At 39.1% G+C, this 27,763-nt stretch overlaps 2 protein-coding genes across 5 annotated transcripts in view; both read left to right on the plus strand.

Moving 5' to 3' along the window:
* Nucleotides 1-16,595, plus strand: part of LOC117541452 (F-actin-uncapping protein LRRC16A-like) — a 65,956-nt gene extending 49,361 nt beyond the window's left edge. Inside the window, exons 21-40 of one of the 4 annotated variants that reach the window (XM_034208612.1) lie at nucleotides 2,252-2,424; nucleotides 3,290-3,358; nucleotides 4,550-4,643; nucleotides 4,794-4,892; nucleotides 5,174-5,302; nucleotides 5,424-5,555; nucleotides 6,148-6,323; nucleotides 6,418-6,505; nucleotides 6,749-6,889; nucleotides 7,750-7,767; nucleotides 8,417-8,483; nucleotides 8,621-8,838; nucleotides 9,051-9,160; nucleotides 9,429-9,674; nucleotides 9,756-9,966; nucleotides 11,622-11,658; nucleotides 11,916-12,188; nucleotides 12,320-12,469; nucleotides 13,326-13,504; nucleotides 15,932-16,595. In XM_034208612.1, the coding sequence (XP_034064503.1) occupies nucleotides 2,252-2,424; nucleotides 3,290-3,358; nucleotides 4,550-4,643; nucleotides 4,794-4,892; nucleotides 5,174-5,302; nucleotides 5,424-5,555; nucleotides 6,148-6,323; nucleotides 6,418-6,505; nucleotides 6,749-6,889; nucleotides 7,750-7,767; nucleotides 8,417-8,483; nucleotides 8,621-8,838; nucleotides 9,051-9,160; nucleotides 9,429-9,674; nucleotides 9,756-9,966; nucleotides 11,622-11,658; nucleotides 11,916-12,188; nucleotides 12,320-12,469; nucleotides 13,326-13,504 (2,610 nt within the window). In that variant the 3' untranslated portion in view covers nucleotides 15,932-16,595. Of the gene's footprint in view, nucleotides 1-2,251; nucleotides 2,425-3,289; nucleotides 3,359-4,549; nucleotides 4,644-4,793; nucleotides 4,893-5,173; nucleotides 5,303-5,423; nucleotides 5,556-6,147; nucleotides 6,324-6,417; nucleotides 6,506-6,748; nucleotides 6,890-7,749; nucleotides 7,768-8,416; nucleotides 8,484-8,620; nucleotides 8,839-9,050; nucleotides 9,161-9,428; nucleotides 9,675-9,755; nucleotides 9,967-11,621; nucleotides 11,659-11,915; nucleotides 12,189-12,319; nucleotides 12,470-13,325 lie in introns of all 4 variants that reach the window. The other 3 variants (XM_034208613.1, XM_034208614.1, XM_034208615.1) reach the window with 3 other exon arrangements.
* Nucleotides 16,596-16,691: 96 nt separating this feature from the next.
* On the plus strand, nucleotides 16,692-27,677 carry scgn (secretagogin, EF-hand calcium binding protein). The gene is made up of 11 exons (XM_034208580.1): nucleotides 16,692-16,902; nucleotides 17,379-17,449; nucleotides 19,914-20,006; nucleotides 21,595-21,684; nucleotides 22,173-22,229; nucleotides 24,563-24,640; nucleotides 24,771-24,826; nucleotides 25,047-25,092; nucleotides 25,582-25,641; nucleotides 26,734-26,802; nucleotides 27,104-27,677. Exons 1-11 carry the CDS (start codon nucleotides 16,833-16,835, stop codon nucleotides 27,233-27,235), a joined length of 822 nt encoding a protein of 273 aa, XP_034064471.1. The 5' UTR covers nucleotides 16,692-16,832; the 3' UTR covers nucleotides 27,236-27,677.
* Nucleotides 27,678-27,763: the final 86 nt, after the last annotated feature.

Below are 27,763 nucleotides of genomic sequence, written 5' to 3' on the forward strand. Positions count from 1 at the left end.
TGTTGGAGGTAGAGGGTCTAAGGATGTTCATTAGGGGTGGATAGAAAGGAATAAATAAGAAATGGAAGGTAGTGTGGCATGAATGTAGTTGCTTACAAAAAGCTCCAAAAAAGGTATTATTGATCAAATAAGTTACAGTATGGTGCATGGATACTATAGACAAGGGAAATAAATTGTGCATTTGTTGTGTGTTAATGTGCGTGCTTGCGTCATCCTGCCGCTCTACACGTTTTGGATAGAAGTAGAAGGGTGTGTTTAACTAGTGAAAAAAATCTGCAACAATTTAACGACACATTGAGAAGAAAAACTGCCCAATCTTAATGTCTAATGTGTGAAAACAATAATTATGATTATTTTAGAGTTTCAGTAAGAGCCCCATCTTTCTCTCTCATCTACCAAAGGATTGTAGACAAGACACAGACTGTTTTATTGCTGCATAAACACTGCAGAATAAATTAGTTTCATCCGAATATTAACAGCAGTCCATCATTGTACAGCCAATCATTAAAGCGATTAATTTGTCTCTGGTGTAAGGCCAGCTTTTATTTGCAGCTCTTGGGATACATTTTCTCATTTACTAGGTTTAATAAAAAGTTGTGCATGCACAGCCAGGGTAATGATTTCATAATTGTAGTCTATAATAAAAGCTGAGAATCCGAGCTGCTGAAAGTAATTAGCTTCAGCCATTTTAATTACTTTTTTATGCAGAACAACATACAGATGTTGCCATTGTATACTCCTTTCTTTATATATACTGCTACCAAATTATATTGGTGTACCTGTTTTCTGTGTTACAGTAGGGCATTGTTAGTTTGCCCCTGTTTTTATTTTGTATTCTCGTTAAGCAGTTAGAAACTTTGCAGAAACACGGTGATAAATATGTTGTTTCTACTCTACATCACTGGAGAAAGAATAAGCGACCGCAGCGAGTGCTCCATAAACTTGTACCTATTTAAATTAGCATGTTTAATGTCTGCTCGGAGCCCCACAGGACCACATTCAAGCCGTAAATAATTCTCTCTGCATCTTTAGACAAGACATAAAACAGTAATGTCTGCCTTAATAACCATGTTATTGCTGATCCTCCATACACGCATTGCTCGCCAAAACAATCTGCCTATAAATGCTGCATTAAAGATCAACTTATTCTTTTGCCTCTCTAGATTTATATGAACTATGGCCATGTTTTCTTCTCACTGGATTTTGTTAATGCAATTATTTTTTAAGATCACCATTTTTCATCCAACCATATAGTCACTGAAGTTCTCAAAAATGACTTTATACAGACTTGTACTTTTTCTAACTTACTTACTATGATACATTATTAAACCGCCATGGTTACAAGTTACTTTTCAGATAGAACATTTGAAAATGTATAATGAGCCTTTGAAATATAATGTTTTGTTAGACAATAAGTTAAACCACCAGACAGTTAATACACCACATCCATCTACAGCATAAATGGCAGTTTACAGTACATGTTGATGCATGAATTATAATAATAATATGTTATAATGCAACACTGACAGAGCCCTTTTCCGCTGAACTGGTACATTACAAATGTATTGAGGTTAATTCTTGAAAGGTCAATTGAAAAATAAAAAGTTTTACTTGTCGATGAGTTGGGGTGATGATCAGGTCCTAGTGACGTTGGAGTCCTCAGCTTACAATCTTTAGGTGCTAAAAGTCCTTGTGCATTACTCTTGGAATAAAAATTGGACCCTAAATCTAGGCCTGGCGCAGCCCTGAATCTTTAGTAGGTTCTCTTAAATCAAGCAGTGAGTAGCTTCTTTCAGCCTCTGCATGTTCTGTGAAGATGGCCCCCAGGAGTCTCCAGCTGTGTAAATGGCATGCATCATAAAGCAGCTCAAATCTGGTGAACAGACGGGCGCAGTTGGACATTTGTAAGCCCTCACATCACTCTCACATCACAAAAGAATCCACTTGATCCAGAGCTGAATTTTTCATTTTGCCCTGTGGAGTGCCCTGTTTTGAATGATAATGCGTCTGACATTTTAACAAAGTCTCACGCAAGTCCACTTGATCAACTGATAAATGTTTCATTGGAGTTTGCCCTTTTAAGTCACCAGCTACTCTAGGAACAGAGTTTTATAATTACTGATATATTTGCAACAACTCTAACTCGTTGAACCGTAAGGTGAAGATACACTGCAGTCTTGCTTTCCTAAAACTGTCACAAACTCAACACCGTTTCTTCTTCTCCTCTCCCAACCCCACCTCCCCTCCCCAGCCCCTCACCTCTCTGTCTCTAGCGGACTCGAGGCTGAAGAGTGATCTGACCATCGTTCTGAACGCCCTCGGCAGCAACTCCTCTCTCACCAGGTTAGACATCGGCGGGAACGCCATGGGGGACATGGGAGCCAAGATGTTGGCCAAGGCGCTACAGATCAACTCCAAACTCAGGTGAGGACATGTTCAGGGGTCAAAGGCTATATTACATGATTTTCAATTAGAAGTATAACAAATAGAGTTGATCTTTTACTAGCTCTTCTGCGGTTCTAGATTTTGAATACATGTTTTAGACTGAGAATTCATGACACCACTTATAATAATTTAACCTTGACAAAAATAAAATGGGAACACTTTACTTTGAAACCATCCCATTTTAAGCGTTAACACTTCATCATTCAATCAAACCTTATTTATATAGACATTTAAAACACACTATAATATTATTGTTACCAGATATATGCACATTTTTTATTGTTTATCATGCAACATTATATATGTGTTTCTATTAAGATATATTTTATATAATTACAACTGCACTGAACTGTTGAGACAACAGCATCCACGTTTGGTTAACCACCAAGTTATTGACTTTAATGCATTTTAAAACACTTATGTCTACTTAAAACAACAAATGGTGACAAATCATTTCTTAAATAAACTATATTGTCTTTAAATACTAAATAATAGAGGTTAAACTAAGTGTGAACTAATAAAAATGACATAAATGCCTTTCCGCATGAGTGCTTACTCCAATATAACCACAACGTCATACATAAAAATGATAATGGACAACAGTGCAGTTATATACATATATTTTGCCATATATTTTACCCTGTGTCCGCTAAAACCCATCTATGCTTTTTTATGGTTCATTAATGTTTGAATAATTACCTGAATAGGAAACAATAGAAGACATAACATGAGACTGCACTTTCACACTGTCCTATTGCCTTTACGTTGTCAGTGGTTGTTGGTTTCTCTCTGAAATGATTAGCTCCTTCTTTGCTTGTGTCACAGCGTGTGTTTGTCTGTGCAGGACTGTGATCTGGGACAGGAACAACACCAGTCCTCAGGGGCTTCAGGATGTAGCAGCCGCTCTGGAGAAGTAAGTAGCTCCTTCTGAATCTGTGTAAACTGTATACATGTATACCAGTATGATAAACACTGTCTGTTGACAACATGTGAAGGCTACAGTGCACTTTTATACCTTTAATCTAACAGCACATACACTGGAGTGCTACATGAAAGCTGCTGAGGGATTGGATGTGTTGTTGCACCTCAGTTGTCATTTGGCTTTAGGTTGAGCAGGAGGAAACCTTGAGGTGTGTTTAGACAGGAAGAGGAGAGATGATGACAGGAAGGAGACAAACAATAGAAGGACATACAGGGAATGTGATGAGCTGCTGAGGAAGGTAAAAAACAAGAGAACAGTAATTATGCGGTTTTCAAATCAAAGGAATATTGTTTAAGGTGTTGGAGAGAGTAATTTGTAGGCCATGTTCACACCAGATCTGACTATAAGAGTCGAGGGAAAAGAGCCGTCGGGTTCATATAGAAGTCAAACCTGCTTTAGAACTATGTTTCCTGGCGTAGTGCGTCGTTGTGTGCTTGTTTGCCATGAAGCCAGGAATATCTGAGTAAAGATGAATCAGTGTGTGTTTAAGGTCAAAATAAATCAACATTTGACTCAGCCTCTTGCCTTTCCTTTGCCTTCAAATGCCATCATTTTCATCTCTCTGTGCCTTCTGCTTTACTTTTCATCATGATATGAATATTAATAATGTGCAGTGACCTCTATTTCAAGATCAGTAACCTCGCTAATGGTGCCAGTTCATTGCTCTATAATAGACCAATGTGACGGAAGCTGAAATGCTGGGCCCCAAGCAATGCTACCACACACAGACACATACATACATACACACGTGTACACACATGCATGCACACTTGCACACACACATACAAGAACACTATTGTTAAAAATGGTAATGAACCCTGGCATATAATTACTGTATATGTCATGGTTCAATAACCTTAATGACAGCAAGTTATCCTAGTAATGAATTAGGTATTCAGATATTGACTACTTCAATTATAAATGATTGTGTTCTAAAATACCACAAGTGGATGCATTTCACTACAGTACTGTAGGTTAACTATTGTTCTACAGTCAGTAATATTAAAACCACAAATTGTGATTTAAATGTTCCTACTCTAATCTTTGCTTCTTTCACTTCCTCTTCAATGTGAACCAACTGTGGAATAATAATGTCCTCTCCCCTGGCTGTGTGTCCATCAGGAACTTCACAATTCGTTTCATGCCCATCCCCATCAACGATGCCTCGCAGGCTCTGAAGGCCAGCCCTGAGAAAACAGAGGATGCCTTGCTAAAGGTGTGTTTACATTTCTCATTGGTTTCCCCAGCTGTCCTGTGAACAGGACTTTTAAAGTCTCTATGCAACAGCTTTAGGGAAAAACTGTTACTGTTTATCATTTTCACTTTGATGTATATTCATGACAGTGGCGTTGTGTTTCCCCCCCAGATTGAGAGTTATCTGTACAGGAACCATGAAACCAGAAAGTACCTGCAGGAACAGGCCTATCGGCTGCAGCAGGGCATCGTGACCACCACCACACAACAGGTGATTATTGAATTAGTAGGTCTGACTGTAACAAAAACTGTAAATAGGACATTAATAACTGAACTTTTACTTTTTATGCACAAGATCAATAGTATATTTGGTCTAGTATTAAGAGAGGAGGTATTAAGAGATTTTTTCTTTTGGGGACGAAGATATGTTTCATTGAACTTTATGGTAATTTGTTTATTCATTAGGAACTAACATGGTATCCTAACAGTAAGTAGTTATTCATTAATTGAACATGTTTAAGCCTTTCAAAAACAAACTTTCTTTTGTTTCAGATGATTGACAGAATCTGTGTGAAGGTGCAGGACCATCTGAACTCTCTGAGAAACTCTGAGACAGACGTCATATTGGAGGACGTTAGGACAGCCGAGAACCTTATCAAAGATGCCAGGAACTCTAAAACGGTGAGAAGATGCATCATTTACATAGGCTTTGCTGATTCATGTGAATTCAATTATTTTATCTACATGCTTAGCTTTTCTACATTCCTTTGAATTCCTTCGTTGTCCTCTCTGTTACCCTCAGCTGCTCCCTAACCTGTACCACCTAGGATCAGCTGCTAGAGAGGAGGTGAACAGCTCCTCAGCCGGACCCATCCAGGAGAAACTGGAGTCTATGGCTGGGGAGGTGACCAGTGTCATGGACCAACAGCTGCAGGTAGCCACAACAAAATGATTTAAGTAAAAATTGTTGAATGTGACTTTATTTTTGACTCAGTACCTTGGATATCATTCTAACAATGAAAACAATTCAAAGTCTATCATGTACAGTAGTTGTGGTTAACAGTGTCTGTTTGTAATCAATACAAGGAAAACTAAAGAAATGCACCACCTACAGGCAGTGAATACAGCCATTAAAGCAAAGGAAATGACTTCAAATCACTTTATGTAATTGTTTATAATAATAACTCATTTGATTTAAAAAGTACTTTAAAACAAATCTAAGTTACTAGTGCTACACAATGCACCAAAAATAAAATCAGTTAATATACAAATGTTAGTTACTTAGTGATTTAATAATAAAATGGTTAAATCTATGTTCAGATAAAATAAATAAATATAAATAAAATCTAAACTAGAAAGCCAAGGCTGTTTCCATAAGTGACAATTTGTTATAAGTTACTTGCTGGTATAAAATAGAGATATTTCCTCAATCTGTCAGCCAGGAGTTGACTTAAATCAAACCCCACATCATACACACATCATACACACGTTTACCTACATTAATCTGTTATCTTTGTGCCCTCCAGACTCTGTTGGAGTCTATGGTGGATGCAGCAGAGTCTCTGTGTCCCCATGTGATGAAGAGGAGTACTCTTCGTCCAGAGCTAATGCAGGCCAGCTCAGCCAAGATGGTCGTACCCAAAAGCTTTGTCACCAAAACCCTCCTGGAGCAGTCTGGCGTGGATATCATCAACAAGATCAGGTGTGTTGAATAGTATTGAGAACATGTAAACCTGGATTTCACAGGTGGTTTGCTGCAGTACCTCACCATCACTCTCCTTCTCTTTTTGTGTCAGTGAGGTGAAGCTGAGTCTAGCGTCCTTCCTGTCTGATCGCATTGTTGATGAGATTTTGGAAGCTCTTTCCACTTCCCAACTCACTCTGGTAAGATTAAAGTCAACAATGCTTTCAAATGGCTCATTGAATTATTAACAATAACTGTTCATTTGAAAATATATTCGCTGTTACAAATTGTCAGCTGCATCCACACTTATTTAACCTTTTCCAATTTTAGTTTTGTTGATGTTCATTAAGTTTGAATCTCTCTGAAACTCCCTACGTTACTCATCCTACGTTTGCTTCTCTCGGTCTTTCTTCTCCCTGTTTCTTCCACTTTTCTCCTCCCAGGCGGACCACCTGGTGCGGCGAGGTCGCCCTTTGATGCAGCAGGGGTCTGTTGATCTTGACGTCCCAGAGGAGAAGATTCCTAAACGGGCATCGACCGAGATTCTGGAGGGCGAGAGGCTGGAGGATCTGGAGACCTGCATGGTAGGATTGGGCGGAAATGTGTGTTTAACCGTCCAGTGTTTATTATTTATCAATTGTTTTTCAAGGAACTTGATTTACAAAAAATATGTATTTCCAAGCGCCCTGAACGCACATTTAGTTGTATGAGAGGAATGAAAGAAGCAATTACACCTGGCTTAATATCTACTTAAAAAAAGTCCTTCAGGAAAATCAAAATTTGCTAAAGACAATTGAGAAGGGATTTTGGTATTCATTTAAAGAACCTCCTCAAGTCAACGTTTGCTTTAATAATTGGCTGTTTAGGTTATATCATTTGTACTCTATGAAAGCATATTTCCAAAATACTTGTCAGATTTCATTATGTGATAGAAGAATGAAAATTGGAAAGAACTTGTCATTAACATGTATACAGTACGTGTAGTAGTAACGTATACTCTCCGGGACTAGAAAGAAGGAAAGAAGGGAGGACACTGAGTGAAATATTTGAAAGAAATTAAGATTAACTTCACCTACCACTGTTTATTCAAGTTTATTCAACCTTTGTGAACATTTCCTGTATCTTTAGAAGAGGAATGGTTGCTTCTGTTTTCTTCCTCATTTTAATGTAGATATTTTGTAGTATGAGTTTAAATACAGGCTGCATTGAACAGGAAGCTGCATGTTCTTTTAGTCTCTGGTCCTGTCTGTTTCTCTAGTTTTACCCCTCTCTTCATCTTATATCCCTCCCTGTCCTATCTATCTCTACTTTCTCCTGTTTTAAATGAGCCGGTACCCCAGCTATCTCTTTCGTTTTTGTCTTCACCAGGCTTTACTGTGTGTTGTCTTTCTCTGCTCTTCTTTTCCTCTGTTCTTCCTTCTCTTTCCATCTTTGCTCCATGGAGATTTTGTGCTGCACCACTGTAAGTAACTCTGGACTGCCGCTCTACACTCTCCTTTCAATCCACTTTCTTTTCATCTTACTGCTCTTTCTCTTTTCTGTCTCTCATCACTGTGCTTGCCTGCTCTTCAGCTGTCTGTGCTGTAGCTTTATCTACAGCACAGACAGTCTCATGGTACAATATATTTTAATTATGATAAGCTAAAAAAACGACAACATTAGTATAGAAGGACCCATGTTTCTTCACTCCCTCACTCTGTAAATTAATTTACATTGGCGAGTACTGATGTTGGAAAAATGCTTATTTGTCTTAATGCATTCGGCTACATTGCTTCTCTCCACTGATGCACTATGCCTGTCATCACCAGCTTGTAAATATGGATCACAGTACAATATAATATACAACATGTGCTACTTTGTTAACATGCTACCAGTGTGTGAAAGTTTAATAAGTTGTATATAAATATAATAAGATGTACCAATTAAAATAGATAATGCCGTCCAGAGTTTATTCATAATTAATTATTAGGATTAAGTTTGATATTAGTGCAAATTGGCACTCTATATAATCAAGTATAGTAAACAAATAAACTCTGGACACAATCTAGCTAGATAGCTAGCTTTGATATTTTGTTAACAGATCTGTGTTAAATATTATTAACCTCTTTCAGATGACTCCTAAAACCAAGAGGAAGAGCATCCACAGCAGAATGCTTCGGCCGGTGTCTCGTGCCTTTGGTAAGCATTCCATTGGTTTTGTTTGTTTTTATTTTAAATGTTATACGACATACCTCAATATTGTTGCCACTTGACCTGGTGACTAACATTTAATGTATGTCTTCTTACAAACCTCCTAATGACCGTCCAACCCACAGAGATGGAGTTTGACCTGGACAGAGCCCTGGAGGACGTCCCTGTCCTTGTGGAGGAGAGTTCTAAAACTCCAACAACTCCATCTCAGATGTTTCCCAAACTGGAGCACCGACTGCCAGGAGGGATGGTGGAGCTGCCGTCTGAGGAGGAGAAAAAGCTGCAGCACTTCACCAAACTACGACCCCGCCGGAACAAGAAAAAGCATTCCAGCAAAATACCCGTGAGTAAAGCTCTGCCTCTTTGCATTGATATGTTCATCTTTTAAGACATAAATAGCCCCGAAATAGGTTACATTTTATTTACTTTCAGGAAAGAATGTAACAGGAAGAACAAAACATTCGTGGACTAAACACCAAATACTCATGGAAACAGTAGATGTTGTGTTTCAGATGGTCCATACATGGAATAATTGTCTTCAATGTCCTCTTTCAGCAAATCAACAGCGCTCCATCTCAGGATGGGGAGCAGAATGGCCTCATGGGAAGGGTGGACGAGGGTGTCGACGAGTTCTTCTCTACAAAAGTCACCAGGATGGATTCCAAGTAAGGCTTATGCTTTACCTGTATTTTTAAGTTTTCCATCTGTTCTTTCCAAAAGTTTTCCTCTGACTCTAGGATGGACTCATTTGAATTTTTACCCAAATTAATGAATATTCTAATTATAACATATACCACATTAGGACAGACTTACAGTAAGAGTAAACTGCGACTTGATTGTTTTCCATATGTAGTGAATCTAGTTTTTCATTAAAGACATTTAAATGATGGTGCTCATCTCTGAAGTATTTTGTCTCGTTCTGTCTCCTCTCAGACGTTCCAAGGGTTCAGAATCTCAAGATGGAGAGAAGAAGAAGAAAGGTGGATTCCTCAACCTTATCAAACGTTCCACTAAATCTGACAAAGCAGATAAATCTGACAAATCAGACAAGTCAGAGAAAAACCAGGCCACCCCTGCAGTCCCGGGGACATCCTCAGCCTCGGCACCAGCCACTATCCCTGAGGAGCCGTCCTCTCCGAAGGTGGCACTGAAGAGCCCTGCGCTTGAGCCAAGGTCCAGGTATAGAACAAATATCCCCCACTGACTAAGTTAGTCTCAATGGACAAGTCTGATTCTCTACTGACTCCTGTCTTCCTGCAGAGACGCCTCCAGCCGCTCGCAGCCCACAGACTACAGCAGCAGCTCCGACCGCTCCGAGGAGCTGAGGACGCCCGACTCTATGGACGAGCCCTGGGAGTGTTTAGACGGCAGGTGGAGTCCTCAGGGGGGCCGGAGGTACCCGGCGCTGCAGATGATGGGCAGTGGCCTCCTGGCAGAGATGAAGGCCAAGCAGGAGAGGAGAGCCTACAAGGTGAGGTGGTGTGAGTCTGCTGCATCAGGGAACAGTTACACAGTGCGCTTGGCTGTTGTTTCTAAACATCACAAACAGCAGATGACAAAATAAATGATAGTCAACTTTTTAGAAATTCATGAAAAATGTAAGGTTGGAATAAGATAAGATAAGATGGAACTTTATTTATCCCCTTGGGGAAATTCAGGCGTTTATAGCAGCAACGGGGTCAGAGTTAAAAGCAGGATTCACACAAGGTAAAAATAAAGACAAAATAGAATAAAATATTTAAATAATAATACAAAAGATCACAGTAAAACGTTGAGCATTTGAATTAATAATGTTAGGACCGTGGAATCAAGTTATAATATCTATAAAAAAAATGGATGATTATGGCTATTTCTGAAAATGTCAAACGAATATGAATGGTGAATCTTCCCCCGAAACCCTACAAAAATAAGGATTAAGCTTTTATGATAGTGATTTGACATTGAGCTATCGAGAGATATTACATGTGATTTGGTTTAAGGAATAAAGTGCTGTAGGTGTTCAGCCTTGACTTGTCTATTCAAAACTCAATGTGGATTCCAGCTGGGAGAACACACAAAAAGGAAACCTCCACACACACACACAGGCACAGATGCTGAGACATGTGTTTATCTTCAGGCTAGTCATTGTGCCTGTCAACATGTTGACATTAAAACACAAACAACCAGGATTTTCTTCCACAAGACAAGGTGAAATGAGGGAAGTGCAGAGTGGAAGAGATGGAGGCATGGACAGATTAAAGACGAGAAAGAAGGCTAATATGCAAAGCAGGACATAAATGTGATGGGAAAATGTCACCTATTTAAAATGCCCACATCCTTCTTTTAAAGAGAGGTAATAATAGAGTAAGGGGGGAATAAGTAAGATAACACACATGCACAGAGTTTAGTAAGGGCCATGACTGTATGTTTTGTGTACTATTTGTGAGTCTGTCGTTGAAATACGAGTTTCTTTTAGCATCTGTAAGAGTGTTGTGTTACTACAGTGTAAGTTCCCTGTGTGTGTGAGCGTGCACTAAGAGGGTTATGGTGTTTGCAGCATTAGGGTTTTTTTCTGACCTTGTATCAATGGCACTAAAGCTGCCATCTGCTTGTTGCTGGCTGGCTTCCAGGTGTGTGTGTGTGTGTGTGTGTGTGTGTGTGTGTGTGTGTGTGTGTTGTGTGTGTGTGTGTGTGTGTGTGTGTGTGTGTGTGTGTGTGTGTGTGTGTGTGTGTGTGTGTGTGTGTGTGTGTGTGTGTGTGTGTGTGTGTGTGTGTGTGTGTGTGTGTGTGTGTGTGTGTGTGTGTGTGTGTGTGTGTGTGTGTGTGTGTGTGTGTTATATCCTGAGCGTTTCTGGCACAAAGGCGCCCCCTTGTGTTTGGATGTTGCTTTTCAGTGTTACCTGTACATTTAGTATCTCTGCTACAAATCAAAGCACTAAACTTACAAATATTGTAGACATTGAATGCAACCAATGTATTTTTAATAAGAGATTGGTCTAAATATGTTTTACAATATTTGTGCTTACTAGGATTCATCTCATGAAATCAAGTTATACGTTTTGAATACAAAATAATAGTATAATAATGGTTTTTACTGTTCTGACTTAATGCATAAAGTATTTATATATGTTGTCTTGTCTCCTCCAGTCTTCCAGCCCTGACAGGCCGGAAAGCAATGCTACAGGTAAGCTGTTTCATCTGTTGAGATAAACAAGGAATAAAGATTTTTTTAAATAATAATAATTAACGAGGACCTACAGCCGTTCCAATTCAATTATTTGAATGCTTCTTTCTGAGGCATCTGTTCAAATTCAGGAACACTAGTTTGATAATGAAGTGCGCTGTTCAAGTGTTTCTGTTTGGTTTCTTACAGAACATAATAATCCATCTATACATCATTTTTGTATTGACTTATTTCTTTGTTGTTGTTTTTTGTGTCAGTAGCCAAGCCCCAGCCAACCAATTCAGAAAGCAGGTCTTCCAGTGGCTCTAATAATAAACCTGATTCCCCGACTGGTTCTCCAGAGAAGACCTCTCCCCGTGCAGAGAACAAGCCAGACCGGGCCCCTCGTCTCAAGGCTACGTCTTCCTCCAGTTCCCCTGGGGGGCCATTCAGTCCCAAACCTCCGGTCCCCCAGGGAGCAAAGCCTGCTCTGGCTGCCCGGCCCACCATCCTACAGAAGCCCAGGACCAGCAGCACCAGCAGGAGCATCGGTACGACATTGAGCTAATGCCGCACCGAGGGGATTTTTGCTATCGTGATTCTTTTTTTATCTTCCTGCAAGAATATGTGGATGGATGAATGACAAATTGATAATATTTTTTTGTTATAATTTTCCTTACAGATGATATTTCAGATCTTCCAAGCAGTGGGCCTGGGTCTCCTAAGGTCTCAGTTCTTCCTTCCACGCTGAAGAAGACAGTGTCAGAGAACGAGAAAGAAGGCCAGACCGGTCTGCAGTCAGCAGGCTCTGCTAACAAAACCACTCAGGATGGTGGGTCACAAAATCTTTGACTATCTCCAGGTAGCCCATTCATGCAGTGGTGTTAATGAAAAAAATAAAGATTTCAACTGCATTGCAATTAATAATAGATAAAACATCTAGATGTCATCTTCTTACAAACATACTTTTCTCTTTTTGACTGGAAAACTGTCTTTTGCCCAGAGCAGATTGTTCCTAGATAGACAGGAGGATGCTTGATGTCACTGTCAGGGTCTGACAGCAGTTGTATCTATTATGTAACAGAAGCCTGGCAGCTTGGGGATGTTTATCTGTCTGTCTTTGCTCCCTTCCCTCTGATGTTCTTATATACATCCTCTCTTTGGTTAGACTTTCTTCTCTCTGCTCTTTCTTCCTTCCTGTGTTTGTTATCAGTGACGCCCTCTGGGGCCTGTCAGAGGTAAACACATCTAATTCATGTGTATGGCCATAATTCCCACTCTTCGCCAAATTAGAATTTCTTTTGAAATTGTTATAAATCCAGAGAGTCTTAAAAGCTGGAGGGGGCCGTTTTAACAATGTCCATTTATACACACAGTGAGTAGGCTGCATGTGTCTTGTCTCGGTTGCTTTTCAGCCCTCTGGGTCTGCTATTTGGGTCAATGTTAAAAAGCAGGTGTGATTGAGGTGCTTTAAATCCCTTCCTGCTTCACTTTATGTTTCAACTGACTTTTAGGCTAGCTATGGCAAATTAGCTGACTGCAGCAGTAACTAAAAAAAGCTTTATCTAAAAATAATCCATAATTTCCAGATTCCCTCTCTTCTTCACTTCTCCCCCTTCCTTTCTCTTGCTCGAAAATTGTCGATAGTCTGTCTGTCATGTTCATCTTGACCTTTCTCTTGCTTTCAGTGAGGAAAGGCTCGGTGTCAGACTCCCTTCAGCGACCTGGCCGTCTCCGTGTCAACTCTGAGGATCACGGCTCCTTCAAGACGAAGGACCAATGTCCAAAACAAGACAAGGACAAGGCAGCGGGCAATAAGTCATCAGACTCTGGGGAGGAGGCAGATAAAGACTTTATTTTAATATAAGTAAGACAAAAAACTACAGAAATCCGTTGACAAGACTGACATGTTTTCCTTTAAAAAGCAACTAAGTGGGAATCTTAAAGATATGTTTTCATTTATATTACAAATCTAGTTTGGTTTTCAGGAAGACCTACTGAAATATATCAGGTAATACACAGTTTCAAATAAAAAGTTTGGTAATTATGATAAAACAATTATTATTAACACTTGGGGGTAATGTTCCATCACATGTCACCTATTAAACCAAACTGTGCTAATTCTCCTAAGAGCTTCCTTATCTTTGCTTTCAGATAAAATCTCATGTTTCAGAAAGTAACGTTTTCAGGATATTAAGAAATGTTTCCTAGGGGGACCGAGCATATACAACCAATAAATACTAAAACCTTTGTAAACCACTAAGAAAAAAATAGATGCTTCAGGAACCAGCAGACTTTATGTGCAAAAGACAGACATTGAAAGTGTTTATTGAAAACACTCATGGTCTTTGACTAATAATGAAACATGTTGTTGTTTTAGCTTGTCTCCCAGGGACCAGACACATGTAACAACATCACCAGGATCACTGTTCTCTACTTGAACTCCAACATACAACCAGACCAGGCCCCAATGGCATTTGTATAGATTTTTCTACATGTTATTTTTTTCAGTATGTGCAAGTTACTTCTCTCCGGACTTCAGAGGTGACTGAATCCATTATGCAATTCTTTGACATTTATTTTCCAGGATAGTACAGGTTCAGCTGAGAATCTCGGCCCATCATCAATCAACATATACACTTGATGTAGCTTGCCTAACAGCTAATCTACATGTCACTAAGAGGAGACTCACCGTTCTCTTCCCTGAAGGATACTGTCTCTGTGTAGGAGAGTTGGAGTGACCATATGAAGTGTTGCTTTGAGAGGACTGTAGTACACTTTAACTTCACTAAAAACCAACCAATACGGCTCCAGCACTGTTAACTAACACTGTTCTCTGTGTTAAGGAAGAAAGTGTGTCTAGTAGACGCCTGTCATTAAAGTGCAATACAGAGTTCCAGCATAAACATGTCTGTAGTGGGGTTTTTTGTCAAGTAAACAAAACCGAATAGCTTAATTGTTTGCTGGTACACTCACATGAGACTTTTAAAGTGAGGTGTGCCAGTGTTTGTCACAGTCATAGAGACTCTGAATTGCTCTTAAAAGACGGATTGATTCCTCACACGTACATTACATTCCCCTGGTGTGCTGATGGTCCAATGAAAGCAAAGATCTTATTCAAAAAGAGGAACACAAAAAAACACTGACATTTGCTTTCCATTTCAGAAGCTATTTTGTGTGATCTTTGTGTAAAAGCGCGACACTGAGGGAACTCCAGCCTTCAAACACTGCCAACCTGACATCCAGGGATTTCAATTCAGTTCATATTTGCTTTGTTCCTCAGCAACAAGTCTCAGGCAGACTCCTCTCATCTTTGTCTTTTAAGTGCAAGAAATGCCCTTTTCACACTGCTAGGTAGTCAACAAACAGATCCCCAAAATAACCATATGTGCAAAGAATTCATCTTATCATTAATTGAGAAAAGCTTTAAAAAATGGTAACTGAGATGTGTGGCAACGTATACATCAATGTACAGTTTAGACTCTTAGCATTGGATTGTAACCTTTAAATGAAAGTAATGCAGTTATAATAATGTTGGATACGCAGGTTAGGACGGACATTCATTCACATTTGTTTTATAACATGCTGTTTACATGTCTTTTTTTAGTTACCTTCATTACCCAAAAAATATCAGAATTATTCAAGTCGTAATTATAAATAAGAATCTTGGATTTTTTCTGCTATTATACTTTAAAAACTAACAAACGTGGATTCCTCTTGTCAATTAAATTGCTATAGTGCTATTTTACCAATGCAGAGTATGTTTAAACTTTTACCAAATCAACTTTGCCATTATGATGTGAATGCAGCATTATACCCCTGTATCACATATTTGAATCCAACTTGGATGAAACACTGGAATTACCTTTACTTTTGACTATCTAGTTGTTGTGTGGCAAACTGTGCTCCAGCATTAATACTGAACGTGCACCTGACATCGCTTTTCATTTGCAGTGTGAAAGGGGCACAACTTGTATTTTGAGTCTAAATAAAGTCAGGGCCAAAGGTCTTACTGGTGCACCTTTACCTATGGTGTCTATCGATGTCTTTTTTGTAGGTTTATTATGATAACATTCTGTTTCTTTGTCACTCATCATGGATCGGGAAATAACACTGTTACTGTTGTAAATAGTTATTATAGTGTCTGATGTCAACAACTGCTTCCATTTAAGTCTGTCTCAAAAATCTATTTTAATTTGAAAGATGTTCCAGGACACAGGGAAGAAAATAAAACTACTTTGCAGTATGTACTAAAATAACATGGACACCCTCTTCTCTCTGTTTGGGATTTCAGAAGCAGCTGGCTGTGTTTCTGTCAAGTTTTGTGAAAGATTCAAATCAGAAAAATGAGAATCAGTTTCATTTCTGTTGGTGCATGGAGTGGAGAAAGTGAAAAGTAACATTGAGTCCAGACTCCTGAGTATATGTGTGTATGACTGCATGATGTGAGTTGTACTGTTTGTATATATGTGCTTTCATACATGTAGGAGTGTGTATACGTATGTGTAATATACACACTGTGATGCATTCACACGCCTATGTGAACACGGCAAATCCTATGTTGTTTTGCTACTAAGTACACTATTATACTAGGGGTTTGTTTGTAACTTATTTGGAATAAACACAGTGGCCATGTATGTCTTGATCCTTTGTTTTTCCTTTCACATGTACATTGTGTTGATAAATGTAGAAATTAATTATGTGTACGTATTAATTTGTTATGACATGTAATCAATTTAATGTTTCTTTCTTTATGATTCAAAAAATAAATGATGCAAAACAATGACTGTTTTCCTTGAGCTGGAAAAATAAAATGCAAATGACATGTTTGCTATTTATCAGTCTGGATATGTTATTTGTTCCATTTTGTTACGGATCAATGTTTCATTAAGTCATTCTGCTGGTGTTGGACATTTCTTCATGCAAATAATATTGAATAAAATAATTTTACAAGCTTTTTAATCTGCATTCTCTTTTTATGACATTTGTTGAAGATGCTTTGCAGTGTAATAATACAGCCACCAGATGGCAAATACAATCCTACGGTATACCCTCTCTCTCTCTGTCACTCACCCAGAGAAGGTGTGGTTTTCACAAGTCAGAAAGAGCATATGTCAGCCAAGCATCCAAGCAGTGCAACACAACTTGTCACCTCACTCCTCAGTTGACAGCTTACTTTGCCTTTTCTTATCAACATGGACACTGCTTTTGATAACCTGGATGCAGCTGGTTTCCTGGAAATCTGGCAACACTTTGATGCAGATGGTGAGGATATTTAAACTGTTCATACTTTTTGATCCATTTTCTTCATCTACAGATAGCACAGTACTTTAAAATGCATCTTCTGCTGTTACTAGACAGACAACCCTTCTCTGTGATGACTACTTTGAGTTCTAGTTGTGGGATGTAATTGAAGTTCTTGTGGTTAAAATGCATGTTGACATTGCAAAATAACTATGTCCTCTGGCACTATATTTGAAGAGAGCACAACCCTATGTAATTGTTTGAAAAAAGTATAAATGTATATGTCTCAAATCTGAACATTGAGCAACAAGTCTTAGAATATGGAAATAATTGTGTAGTGATCGGGTGGCGAAGTGAATTCATACGTTTTTACCTATGGTTTTTACTCAGTATTTTTAAGATAAGATAGTACTTTATTGATTGGGAAATTTGGGATTTTTTTGGGGGGGAAATCAGACTCTCTTCACTTGATCTTTCAAATGTTTTTTATTTGACAGATAATGGCTACATTGAGGACAAAGAGCTTGATGACTTCTTCCGTCACATGATGAAGAAACTGAGTCCACAGGTGAGACTACTTTGGATGAATTAATCCATAAATTGTGACGTCAGCCATTTAGTGCAACACGCACCGCAATATCATTTGTATTTGAAAATGCTACTTTACTGTGTCAATACTCACCACTTTGGATGAATTAATCCATGAATTGTGACGACAGCCATTTAATAGAGTGCATCATGCACTCAAATTATATTGCGGTGCGTGTTGCATGCACTGTGCATGCAACACGCACCGCAATATAATTTGTATTTGAAAATGCTACTTTACTGTGTCAATATATCTACTCACCAGTCACTTTATTAGCTACACCTGTTCAAAAGCTTAATAACGCAAATATCTGTTACGATTATTGTGTTATGTCACGTTTTGTATGTCTTGTTTTGGGTGTTTTCTTCCTTGTATATTGTCTGGTCCTTCTTCCTGTGTCTTTCCCCTGTCGTTAGTTTTCCTGGTGTGTCTAATTGTCTGATTGTGTTCACCTGTTGCCCTTGTGTTTCTCCTCCCCCGCCCAGCTGTTTCTCGTCTTGTGATTACCCCTCCCTGTATGTAGTCTTTTCCCTTCCTCTGTTCAGTGTTGGTTCGTCTTTTGTTTGTGAATGAGTTCACCGGTGAGAGTTCTGTTTTGTCCAAGTTATTTTTATTTTATCCTTGAAATAAAGGCTTTTTTCAGCGTTATCTGCATTTGGGTCCTGCTTGCTTCACTCACCGTAACAATATCTCATCACCCAATCACAAGGCAGCAACTCGATAGGGTCAAAGCAACTTACTCTTTCTACACTTAGTTCAAACCAAGTGAGAAAGGTGATATAATTACATTTGAATTATGCATGGATGTTGGTTTGAGTATTCAGAATAATGTCTGTACTTGAGAAGGAGAATTAAGACATACAGTTGCTTTATTTCTTAGCTAATCTTCCTATTTGTTCATGTGCCTGATCTACTAGTACTCAACAATTGTTTTTCAAGTTGCAATTAAATCTAATGATCTGCATAAAAGGGTAATCCAATTGCTTATGTTTTGGTTAAACATTTAATATAAGACACCATTTGCCAAGATTACATCTTAAATTAGTTCCTTGGAAATGCATTTGACTTTGCACCCAGACTCTGCCACACTGATCTGTGCGGGCAGCTGAAGCTCATGCAGTTATCTGGACAGACTGTAACGATGTCAGGAAAAACACAATTAAAGAGCTCTGGCTACTGTCAAAGGAAAAGTCCCCAACCGGATATAATAGAAACCAAATATCCCTACAGCTATTAGTCCATGTTCCAGTGTGTGTTTGCTTGTGATTGGACTCCCTCGGACACTAATGGGGTTTTACTAAAACAAACAGACCACGGACCACATGTCTCTCTAATGTTTGCTCTCCATCATAAATGCCCCCAGGATAAGTACTGCTGTGTATTTGTAATTCTGCAGTCATTCTATTATACTCTATTCCTCCATTGGGGGATATTTACCAAATGGTTCCTTTATATCATTATGTTTTTTGAACTTCCTCTGGGGCAAAATATTCTGTATTTATGCAGATTTTACCTTCTTGTATTACCACAGTTTAAATGATTTGCTCAAATGCAATTTGATGAATTTGCATGAGATACTCTGTAATATAAACCTGAACACATGGGTTTGTTATGCAGTGCACCTTGCGTTGATCGTGTGCATTAAGTCAAATATTAATATGTGCTTTTCAAACTTCTGCTTAGCAACAGGAGATTACTGGTGCAGTCTGATAGAAAGCTGATGCTGAAGATAAAGTGGTGTCTCTGTAATGAGCAGGGATCTGGCACCTGGCTGTCTGCAGACTGTGTGCTCTGCCCTGCACGAATCCATGATTCACACTTCAGCACCCCAGATCAACAGGTTTCTATAGTTACAGATCGGTGATGGATGGTTTCCAAAGAGACTAGACAATTAGCTTCTAAAAAATGTTTCAAAGTAACTACAAAGGCTGAAAAATATCTTGCCTTGAGTTGCTTCGTGCTTTCTTTTCTGAGCTGTGGTTGAAAAACAGAGAGCCTGGTCTTGACAGGAAAAGGAAATGTGATTCTTAACCCAGATTAGCATGCAACAAACTACTCTTGCTTTTTCATTTAATGTATCTGTAGTTATCACTTTAAAGACTGAGTGAGCTACATGAGTGCTTTACAGAGAGTAAGCCTTGAGTAAGCAGTACATGAGAGAAAAAAGAATGAGTGTTTAAAATAGTATCCATGGTGACATGGCTTAAAATAACTGACTCATCAAGTTAACTGTTAACCATTAATATTGTTATTTTCCAAGAGTTCAAACATGTGGCTAAAGGGAATCAATGTTATGGAACAAGTCTTTTTTAGTACAATTAACTGTGTTTACTATAGCACGTTGCCCCATCATGTACTGTATCATCATCATGTCTCTGTCCAGTTGAATTGTGGACCTAGGGCAAAAATCGATGTGTCATCCAAACCTATTGTGTGTCCACAGGAGAAAGTGACTGAAGAAATGGTCCAGAAGCTGAAGCAAAGGTTTATGTCCGCCTATGATGTCACTGCTGATGGGAAACTACAGATTCAGGAGGTATGATACTATTTATTCATCTCAAATTGCTAACTCGTGTTTTTACTTGTTCTCCTTTATGCTTACGGTCAACATCTCTCGGTTTCTCTCTGCACACTGAAAACCATCTCACGCTAACTTCCTCTTTATTCTACATGTATCTTCCTCTCCTCTGCCCCTTCTTTCTCTAACTCATCTATTTCACTTACCCCTTTCTCTTTCTCTACTCCCCCTCCCTGTTTCCATCTCCTCTTCATCTTCTGTTGATCTAATGTATCCATAACAATGATGCAGCTGGTACCATATTGCTGAGGATGGGAAAACGTATTTCCGGGGATTGATGATAGTCTTGATAAGCCACCCTGTAGTGAGAAGACCGTTTTAAATATGATTGTATGCAGAGGTTCACAGATGATTTAATACCAAACAATCTTCTGAATTTATATAGTAATTAATGCACTTCTGTAATCTTATCTGAATAGGTAAAATAATTAAAAGAAACAACCTATGGATCCTTTTGAACACTCAAATAGGACTACTGCTTGTAATCATTTTTGTTGATTCTCAAATGTCTTTTTCATTTGGCAGTTTATTTAATGAATTCCAACTTGATGGACAATTTAACATGCTGCGGCTGTTTCCCAGAAATAAAAGGCCCTTTTTTCATGACAATGCTCCCTCAGACTCAATTCTGAGTAATTGGTGCAGCTCTTGGCATAATAGCAATGCATTGTCTTTTACTCTTTTAAAAAAGTGAATGTACACATTCATTAGACCAATCACTTACAGTAATGCATTAACCCACAGACCAAAGTGCATTTGCTTTTACTCGAGAAAGCCGGAAAATATATCTTCCATATATGTGTGATTCAATCTGACTGATGCAGGAACCGTGTGGTCAAACCTCTTAGTAGCTACTCGCCTAACTAAATATCCTTCCAACTTTTTCTCCCCTAATTTGTTAACCATGCTCTCTTTTTAACACATTTAATTGAACACTGGCTCCTATCAAGTTAACATCAATGTTGGTGCATTGCGCTATGAGGCAAATTGCCGCAGTATCAGCCTGTGATATAGATTGGAGATGGGGGCCAGTTTAATCAGCTAATGGAATGCTGATACTATTAAAAAAGGACAGACAAGAGAGGAGCATCATGAACTGGAGCGGAGCCAGGAGGAGCTGCTGTAGCGTTGGACATCCAAATGACACTAAATCTTTTATTCTTACATGTCCTTCTTCGTATTTAGCCCTGCAGTGGTTTAGTTTGTAGAGATCAAGAGGCTACCATCTTCATACGATAAAGATAATGTAAATAAAAAGTACAGTATATTCCTGTATTCTGGGCAGTGTCTTTAGCTTTTCAGGATAACCCCCAAACTGTATTGACACAGACAATGTAAAATAGTTTCATTGGATCCATTAATAAAAACTGACCCCTGATCTGATCAAGTTATAAGACCAGTGTGGATAAGCCTGAACTGTTCTAGAGTTTCTGTGACTGCTGTACACTTGTGACTAAAGTGGACATAACTTTTCCAGATTGAGAGCTAGACAGAATTGCATTGTCCAACCACTGATCTCTGCTCTGACCTCTTCCTTGTTTTTCAGTTGGCCAATATGATCCTCCCTGAAGATGAGAACTTCCTGTTAATTTTCCGCAGAGAAGCTGCTATGGATAATAGCGTTGACTTCATGAAGGTACGTTTCAAAGACTATACCAAACATCATTCTAGATGTGATACTGATAATACATCAAGCGTTGAGCCACATCCAACAATATTTGTAACTATTAGGAATATGTGGACTACATTGTGTCAATGAAAAACTTTAGGACCAGTGAGAATTATACAGGAGCATTAAAACCACAAAACCTGGAGAGGTATCCTGATGCCAGTGATCCCAAGACATAAATGAAGTGACTGCAACTCACCCTTTTTGCTTGTCATTGACGGATTATTGTTTTTACTGGAAGACTCTTGTGTACAAAACTACGTGTGATCGTGTTTCAGCTTTAATGCTTTCTAGTCAGCAATCGCACAAAACGTTTTTTTGCTAGTATCTCAATAGAAAGAACTAAAATAACACAACTATCATTGATGACTAGTTTATATCTAGTTTATATCCATTTATCACCACTGTACATGTAATGCAAGCATTTGTTCATTTCCCTTTCCTGCCTACTGTAGATATGGAGAAAGTACGATGTTGACTGCAGCGGCTACATATCAGCTCGGGAGCTCAAGGTAAAATTGCCAAACAAAAAGCAGAACCCTTACTCGTGTTTGTTTCTGCATGAGGAACCGACTTTAGTGACCACATTGGCAGAGAATGACTGCAGCCCTTAGAAACTACTTCCTGTTCATACACTGAGACAGTGGCGGCGTCAGAGATTTTCTCTAGGGGGTGCTGTGGGGTAGCTTGACGTTTCATAGAGGGTGCTCAAACATTTAGGGTTTCCCATTAATGCACCAGCGCTACAGTTGAATGTTCTACTGCAACACTCCCCCCCCACACACACACACACACACACACACACACACACACACACACACACACACACACACACACACACACACAGTGCACCCGCGACTGTTACAATGAAGGCTCGATAATCAGCTCACGGCATATAGGCAGGGGTAAAGTGCTATTTTTACAAGTGGTGAGCGGACCTCACCTCCTCTAGGAGGGTCCTCACCTCCTCTAGGGGGGTCCGGGGGCATGCTCCCCCGGGAAGATTTTTTGGTCTGGTGCACTTTGAGAGCAACATTAAGAGATCTATGGATACATCTCTCAACACCCATACGAAACAGAACTGTCAACAGGTTTTACTTTTTCTTTATAGATATTTTACAAATCACTCCCCTTTTAAAACAAACCGTTTGAGACCCACTGAGATAACTAGACTAAAGTTAACTATCTAAACACTGAGAGAGTCCTTTACTTCACCTGAGCTGAGGCAGAGTTGGGTGTAACGCGTTACAAAGTAACGCGGCACTGTAATAATATTACTTATGTCGGTAACGGAGTAGTGTAACGCGTTACTTTTATAATTCAGTAACCACACTACAGTTACTAGCATTGCCCCGACACGCGTTACTTCGTTACTTTTATAAAATAATCACACTCACTGACAGACTAGAGGGGTGTCCGCCGCAGGTTTATATCGGTTTATATACATGTAGGCCTATGTAATCTGCGCGATTTGCGAGACCACATCTCCACGTGCAGTGCTGCATAAACATGGCTGAGTCTTTTCATCTGTAAACTCCCTCAACGGGGCCGCTCGCTCTCTTTTGTTGATCGCCCTCTCACGGGTGAACAGTTCAATGTCCCGCTTCATTGTAGGAATTCTGCCATGTCTCTACCACTTTAGTTTGACCATCTCTGTTACTAAGTTATGGAATACTAAATAAATAAGTAATTAGATACCTTACCGTTATGCGCTCATAAAGAATGATAAGAATAATGCGTCTTGAACTGGTTTCATTAATTAGTGTCTTTACGTTTCACAGACTGTTAGCTTGTTGTGTGGCTGGTAGCCTATTTTAGAGCATATAAAAAGAAAGACTTGTGTTATGTCTTCCTTAATGCAATAGTAATTGAGGGTGCAAGTGGAGTCTCGCAGAGGCACAACTGTGGCGCGCTTACACTGTAGGTGCGCCGCAGTCTGCGTGATCTGCCTGTAGGGGCGGGCCGGCCCTGCGAGTAAAGTAACGAGTTACTTTATCTAGAGAGTAACGAAGTAGTGTAATATATTACTTTTTTTTAGTAACGACCCCATCTCTGAGCTGAGGTTACCTGAGACTCTCCGTCTGACAGGAGAGAGTTCTCCCTCCACCTTGTTGTTGAAAAAGCTCCTTATATCCGTTAGCTTGGCTAGCTAGCACCAGATGCTAACCACAACGATCTCCGGTAGATACCCACTGGTGCGCGAGGCGAGCTCTCTCGCTCGCTCGCGCACGCACGCACACAAAGTGGCTCGTGACACACACACACACACACACACACACACACACACACACACACACACACACACACACACACACACACACACACACAGAGAGAGAGAGCAGGGCTTGAATGAAACACAGAGACCCAGAAGTAAGCTACTTGTACTCACGAGGCCTATTATGTGCAGAATCCCTCTCGCTTTCAGTTGGTTTAGATTGAGTGTCCACACGTGGACGTTTAAGGACTAAAAAACTATCAATTTTTCACTTTGCTGTTAGCAAATCATTTGGCGCTCTAGCTAACAGGAAGTCACCCAAGTGTCACAAAGTAATTTAACCTATGGGTAGGTCAAAAATCGAATGGGTGCTGGCCATTGGCCTAATCATATCACCTGTGTTGGCTTTATGTTTTTGGTAAAAAAATGTGTTTGTTTCACATATGCATTGATGTAATCAATAATATTTCTAATTTAATTTAATAAAAATAATAATAATAATTAAAAACATATTTCTTGGGGGTGCTTAGGGGGTGCTTTGGCAATCCTGGGGGGTGCTTCAGCACCCCCTAGCTCCCCCCTGGCGCCGCCCCTGCACTGAGATGTTTGTCCATTATCTTTTGTTTTCAGGCTTTCCTGAAAGATCTCTTTCAAAATCATCAAAAGGAAGTGTCATCTGATAAATTGGAGGAGTACACGGACACAATGGTAGTAACACAGTTCCAGACTTTAAAACACTTATAAAAAGATGTTGGTCTTCCCTCAGTGTTAAATCACATAATAAGTGAAGATTTGTGTCATGTTTCTCAGTAGGACTACATTTTTTTTTCTCTTGCAGATGAAAATCTTTGACAAAAACAAGGATGGCTCTTTGGATTTGAACGACTTGGCCAGGTACTTTTCAGCCAGCAGGGAGAAGATTTACAGTAAAAAGTCCCTCCAATGTTAAGATGTCTGTCAAATACTGTATAATAGAATATTTGTTGCATGACACTACTGTCAGATAGCGTGAAATTATTTTTGCTAAATGTTAACAATATAAAAAATTACTGTTTTGACAATTTCACCTCAAAAGATTATATGGTTTTCTTTGATGTTTTTCTTCCTCATTTAGGATCTTGGCTTTAGAGGATAATTTCCTGCTCCAGTTCCAAATGGAAGTAAGTGTATTCTTTATATTTGTCACATTATACTGAAATTAAGGGCAAATGTGTTGACTCATCATTTCATACAGAGCAGTCAAAGAGCACACTCCAACTGAAAACTAAGAGAACACAATGACTTAGAAAAAGGTTGTGTTACTGAAGGAACGTTCAAATGGAGTAGAAGTAAAATCATAATAAATAGCCTTGTACTTTTAAAATGTGTTCCAATAATTAAAACCTTGAATCAGTAAATTGCCCTCGATAGGTATGAAATCAAAATTAAGTTATTAGGAATCCATTGAATACGTATTTTTAATCTCATTAGTATTGAATAAGTATCGTCTTAGTTCCAAGTTTAGTGTCATTATCAAGCATCACAATTTGACAGAACTATTTATCAGATTAAAACACAAGTTAATCATGTTGTGACAATTTCAAACATTTTGTTCTGTTATTATAATCTGATTTCTCCAAATCTCACAAGTCCTCTATTCTATTCCTAAGGCCTGCGGGAAAGAGGAGAGAAAGAGAGACTTTACGAAGATCTTTGAACATTATGATGTTGTAAGTACACGAAAACACTGGTGGGACACAGATGATGACTGCCCTTTCATACGTTTCTCCTGCAGTATGTGAGCATGTGGGCAAGGTCTTCAAACAGCCGGAAGGAAATTCTATGTTGAGGAAACATTTTCCATCCCCAATTGGCACTCTCAAATATGCATAATGTGAGCAGAAGAAGACTTGTTACGGCATCAGTGAATCCACGTAGCTCCCTTTCCTCTATAATGAAACATAATAGAATAAAGCACTCATTATGTTGTCAAGTCACTCTCCGGGAGGTCGACTTAACTTTTCAGATTCATTCACAGAACAGTAGTGCATGTATGAAGGACTTATGTGAAACCTATTTATTCTGCCTGCACGTTATTTTAATTTCTGGAAAACCTTTGAAGTGTCCTATGGTCACTTTCAGCACATGTCAATTATGTTTTACACCTGCATTTATCGAAGCACTTAACAGCACAGCAAGTGGCCCTTTTTTCAAGCTTTGCAAAAAGAGGTTTAAAATGGTCAGAAAATTACAGATTTAATATTTGGTCGCATGGGGAGAGGCTGTGGTATCAAAGTAGACAGCTGGCTCCTCCCCTGAAGTCTCTGCGTGATAGATACATAACCTCAAATGGTTTCCGAAGGCACTTCCTGAGAGTGTATGAATGCCCATTAGTTGGGATGATAAGCAGGCGCCTCGCATCACAGCCCCGATGCGTGTGAATGGGTCAATGTTGGCATTTTGTGTAAAAACCACAGCATTAATACAAATCCATTTAACTTTTATCACTTCTCATCATCTCTTCTTTCAAGCAAAAGTGGTGCACAACTGCAGTTAGGAGGAGGATTACAATCATTCATTTTTTCTCTACAGATTGTGTTTATTTGAATAAATGTAATGTGAGCAGCTGATAAGCATGCAAACGCTCCAGGATTCTTACATGTATATAGCTAGGAAAGTGTTCCAGCCCCACAAATAAACCCAATGAGTAGGCCTACGGCCAGCAAAGGAACAGTAATGACCGACTGAATAATGTCATGATGTGAATTAGATGAAGTAATCCTCAATTTCTGTCTTTTCTCTTTTCTTTCTTTCCTGGTCAGAGTAAGACAGGAGCGCTGGAAGGTGCCGAGGTGGACGGCTTTGTCAAAGACATGATGGGCCTGGTCAGGGTAGGACACTGTGTTGCAGTTTCTGCAAAGATGTTTTCTGACATTACGATTAAATGTGTTGTAATGTATACTTGTATATCTATGTAAGTATCCCAAATTGCTGATAATGTTCCCTTTTCTACACACATAGAGATTTGGAGTCAAACCTTAGTCTTTTTTCGGTTTCCTGCCAAAAACTGCTCTATTTATAACAACTCTAAATTGCACACAGTATGTGAATCCACTCTGGCATAGTGCAGATTGTTTGCTAAAAGTATAAAGCCTTTCCACTCTCACTTCCTCTCTCTTCTGTCCACTCCAGCCCAATCTCACCGGTCCTGAGCTGGACAAGCTGCGAGGCGTCCTGCTCCGTCACTGTGACGTCAACAAGGACGGAAAGATCCAGATGAATGAGCTGGCTTTGTGTCTGGGAGTCAAACATAAACTCAGTTAGAGAGCTGTATCATGAAACACTGACTCTGTATAGCTAATGGCAGAATGTGTTGTTTGTATCAGTCTAATTACTGGGTTATTTAAGGTCAGAATTCATAAAGAGGAGTTATTTGATCTGACTATGTTCAAAAAACGATTTGATACTGTGTGATGAAAAATAAATTAAATTACTGCAAATCTTCTAAGATTTTAAATAACAGCTTTTTGTGCATGTTGCAGGCCAAAATGAAAGGTATGAGATGTAATTGTTATTTTTTCCCAATTGACTGTCTGTCCTGTGAGATGTGCTATAATAATCAGTTGGGTGGTGCTGCAGTTCTTTAGCAATTACTGATGTTTTGACATTTGCATGTTTCTCTGACACAGAAGGCTGAAATATAGTATGTGGTTGTGATTTTAATTGATTGCGCTGAAGAAGAAATAAAACAATGTCATAAGCTGACCATGTTGGTTTGTCTGTTTCAACAAGGATTACATGTATCACTTTACTTATTTACTTTTTCTGAGGGATGTAACATTTTCATCTGAG

Source organism: Gymnodraco acuticeps, unplaced genomic scaffold, assembly GCF_902827175.1.
Source record: "Gymnodraco acuticeps unplaced genomic scaffold, fGymAcu1.1, whole genome shotgun sequence".
NCBI classification, from domain to species: Eukaryota; Metazoa; Chordata; class Actinopteri; order Perciformes; family Bathydraconidae; genus Gymnodraco; species Gymnodraco acuticeps.

What these genes read in the sequence shown, in the direction of transcription:
- scgn (XM_034208580.1), top strand. Translation starts at nt 16,833, where the DNA reads ATGGACACTGCTTTTGATAACCTGGATGCAGCTGGTTTCCTGGAAATC. An exon ending in GCAACACTTTGATGCAGATG is followed by an intron (nt 16,903 to 17,378) that starts GTGAGGATATTT and finishes TTTATTTGACAG; the next exon opens with ATAATGGCTACATTGAGGAC. An exon ending in GATTTGAACGACTTGGCCAG is followed by an intron (nt 24,827 to 25,046) that starts GTACTTTTCAGC and finishes TTCCTCATTTAG; the next exon opens with GATCTTGGCTTTAGAGGATA.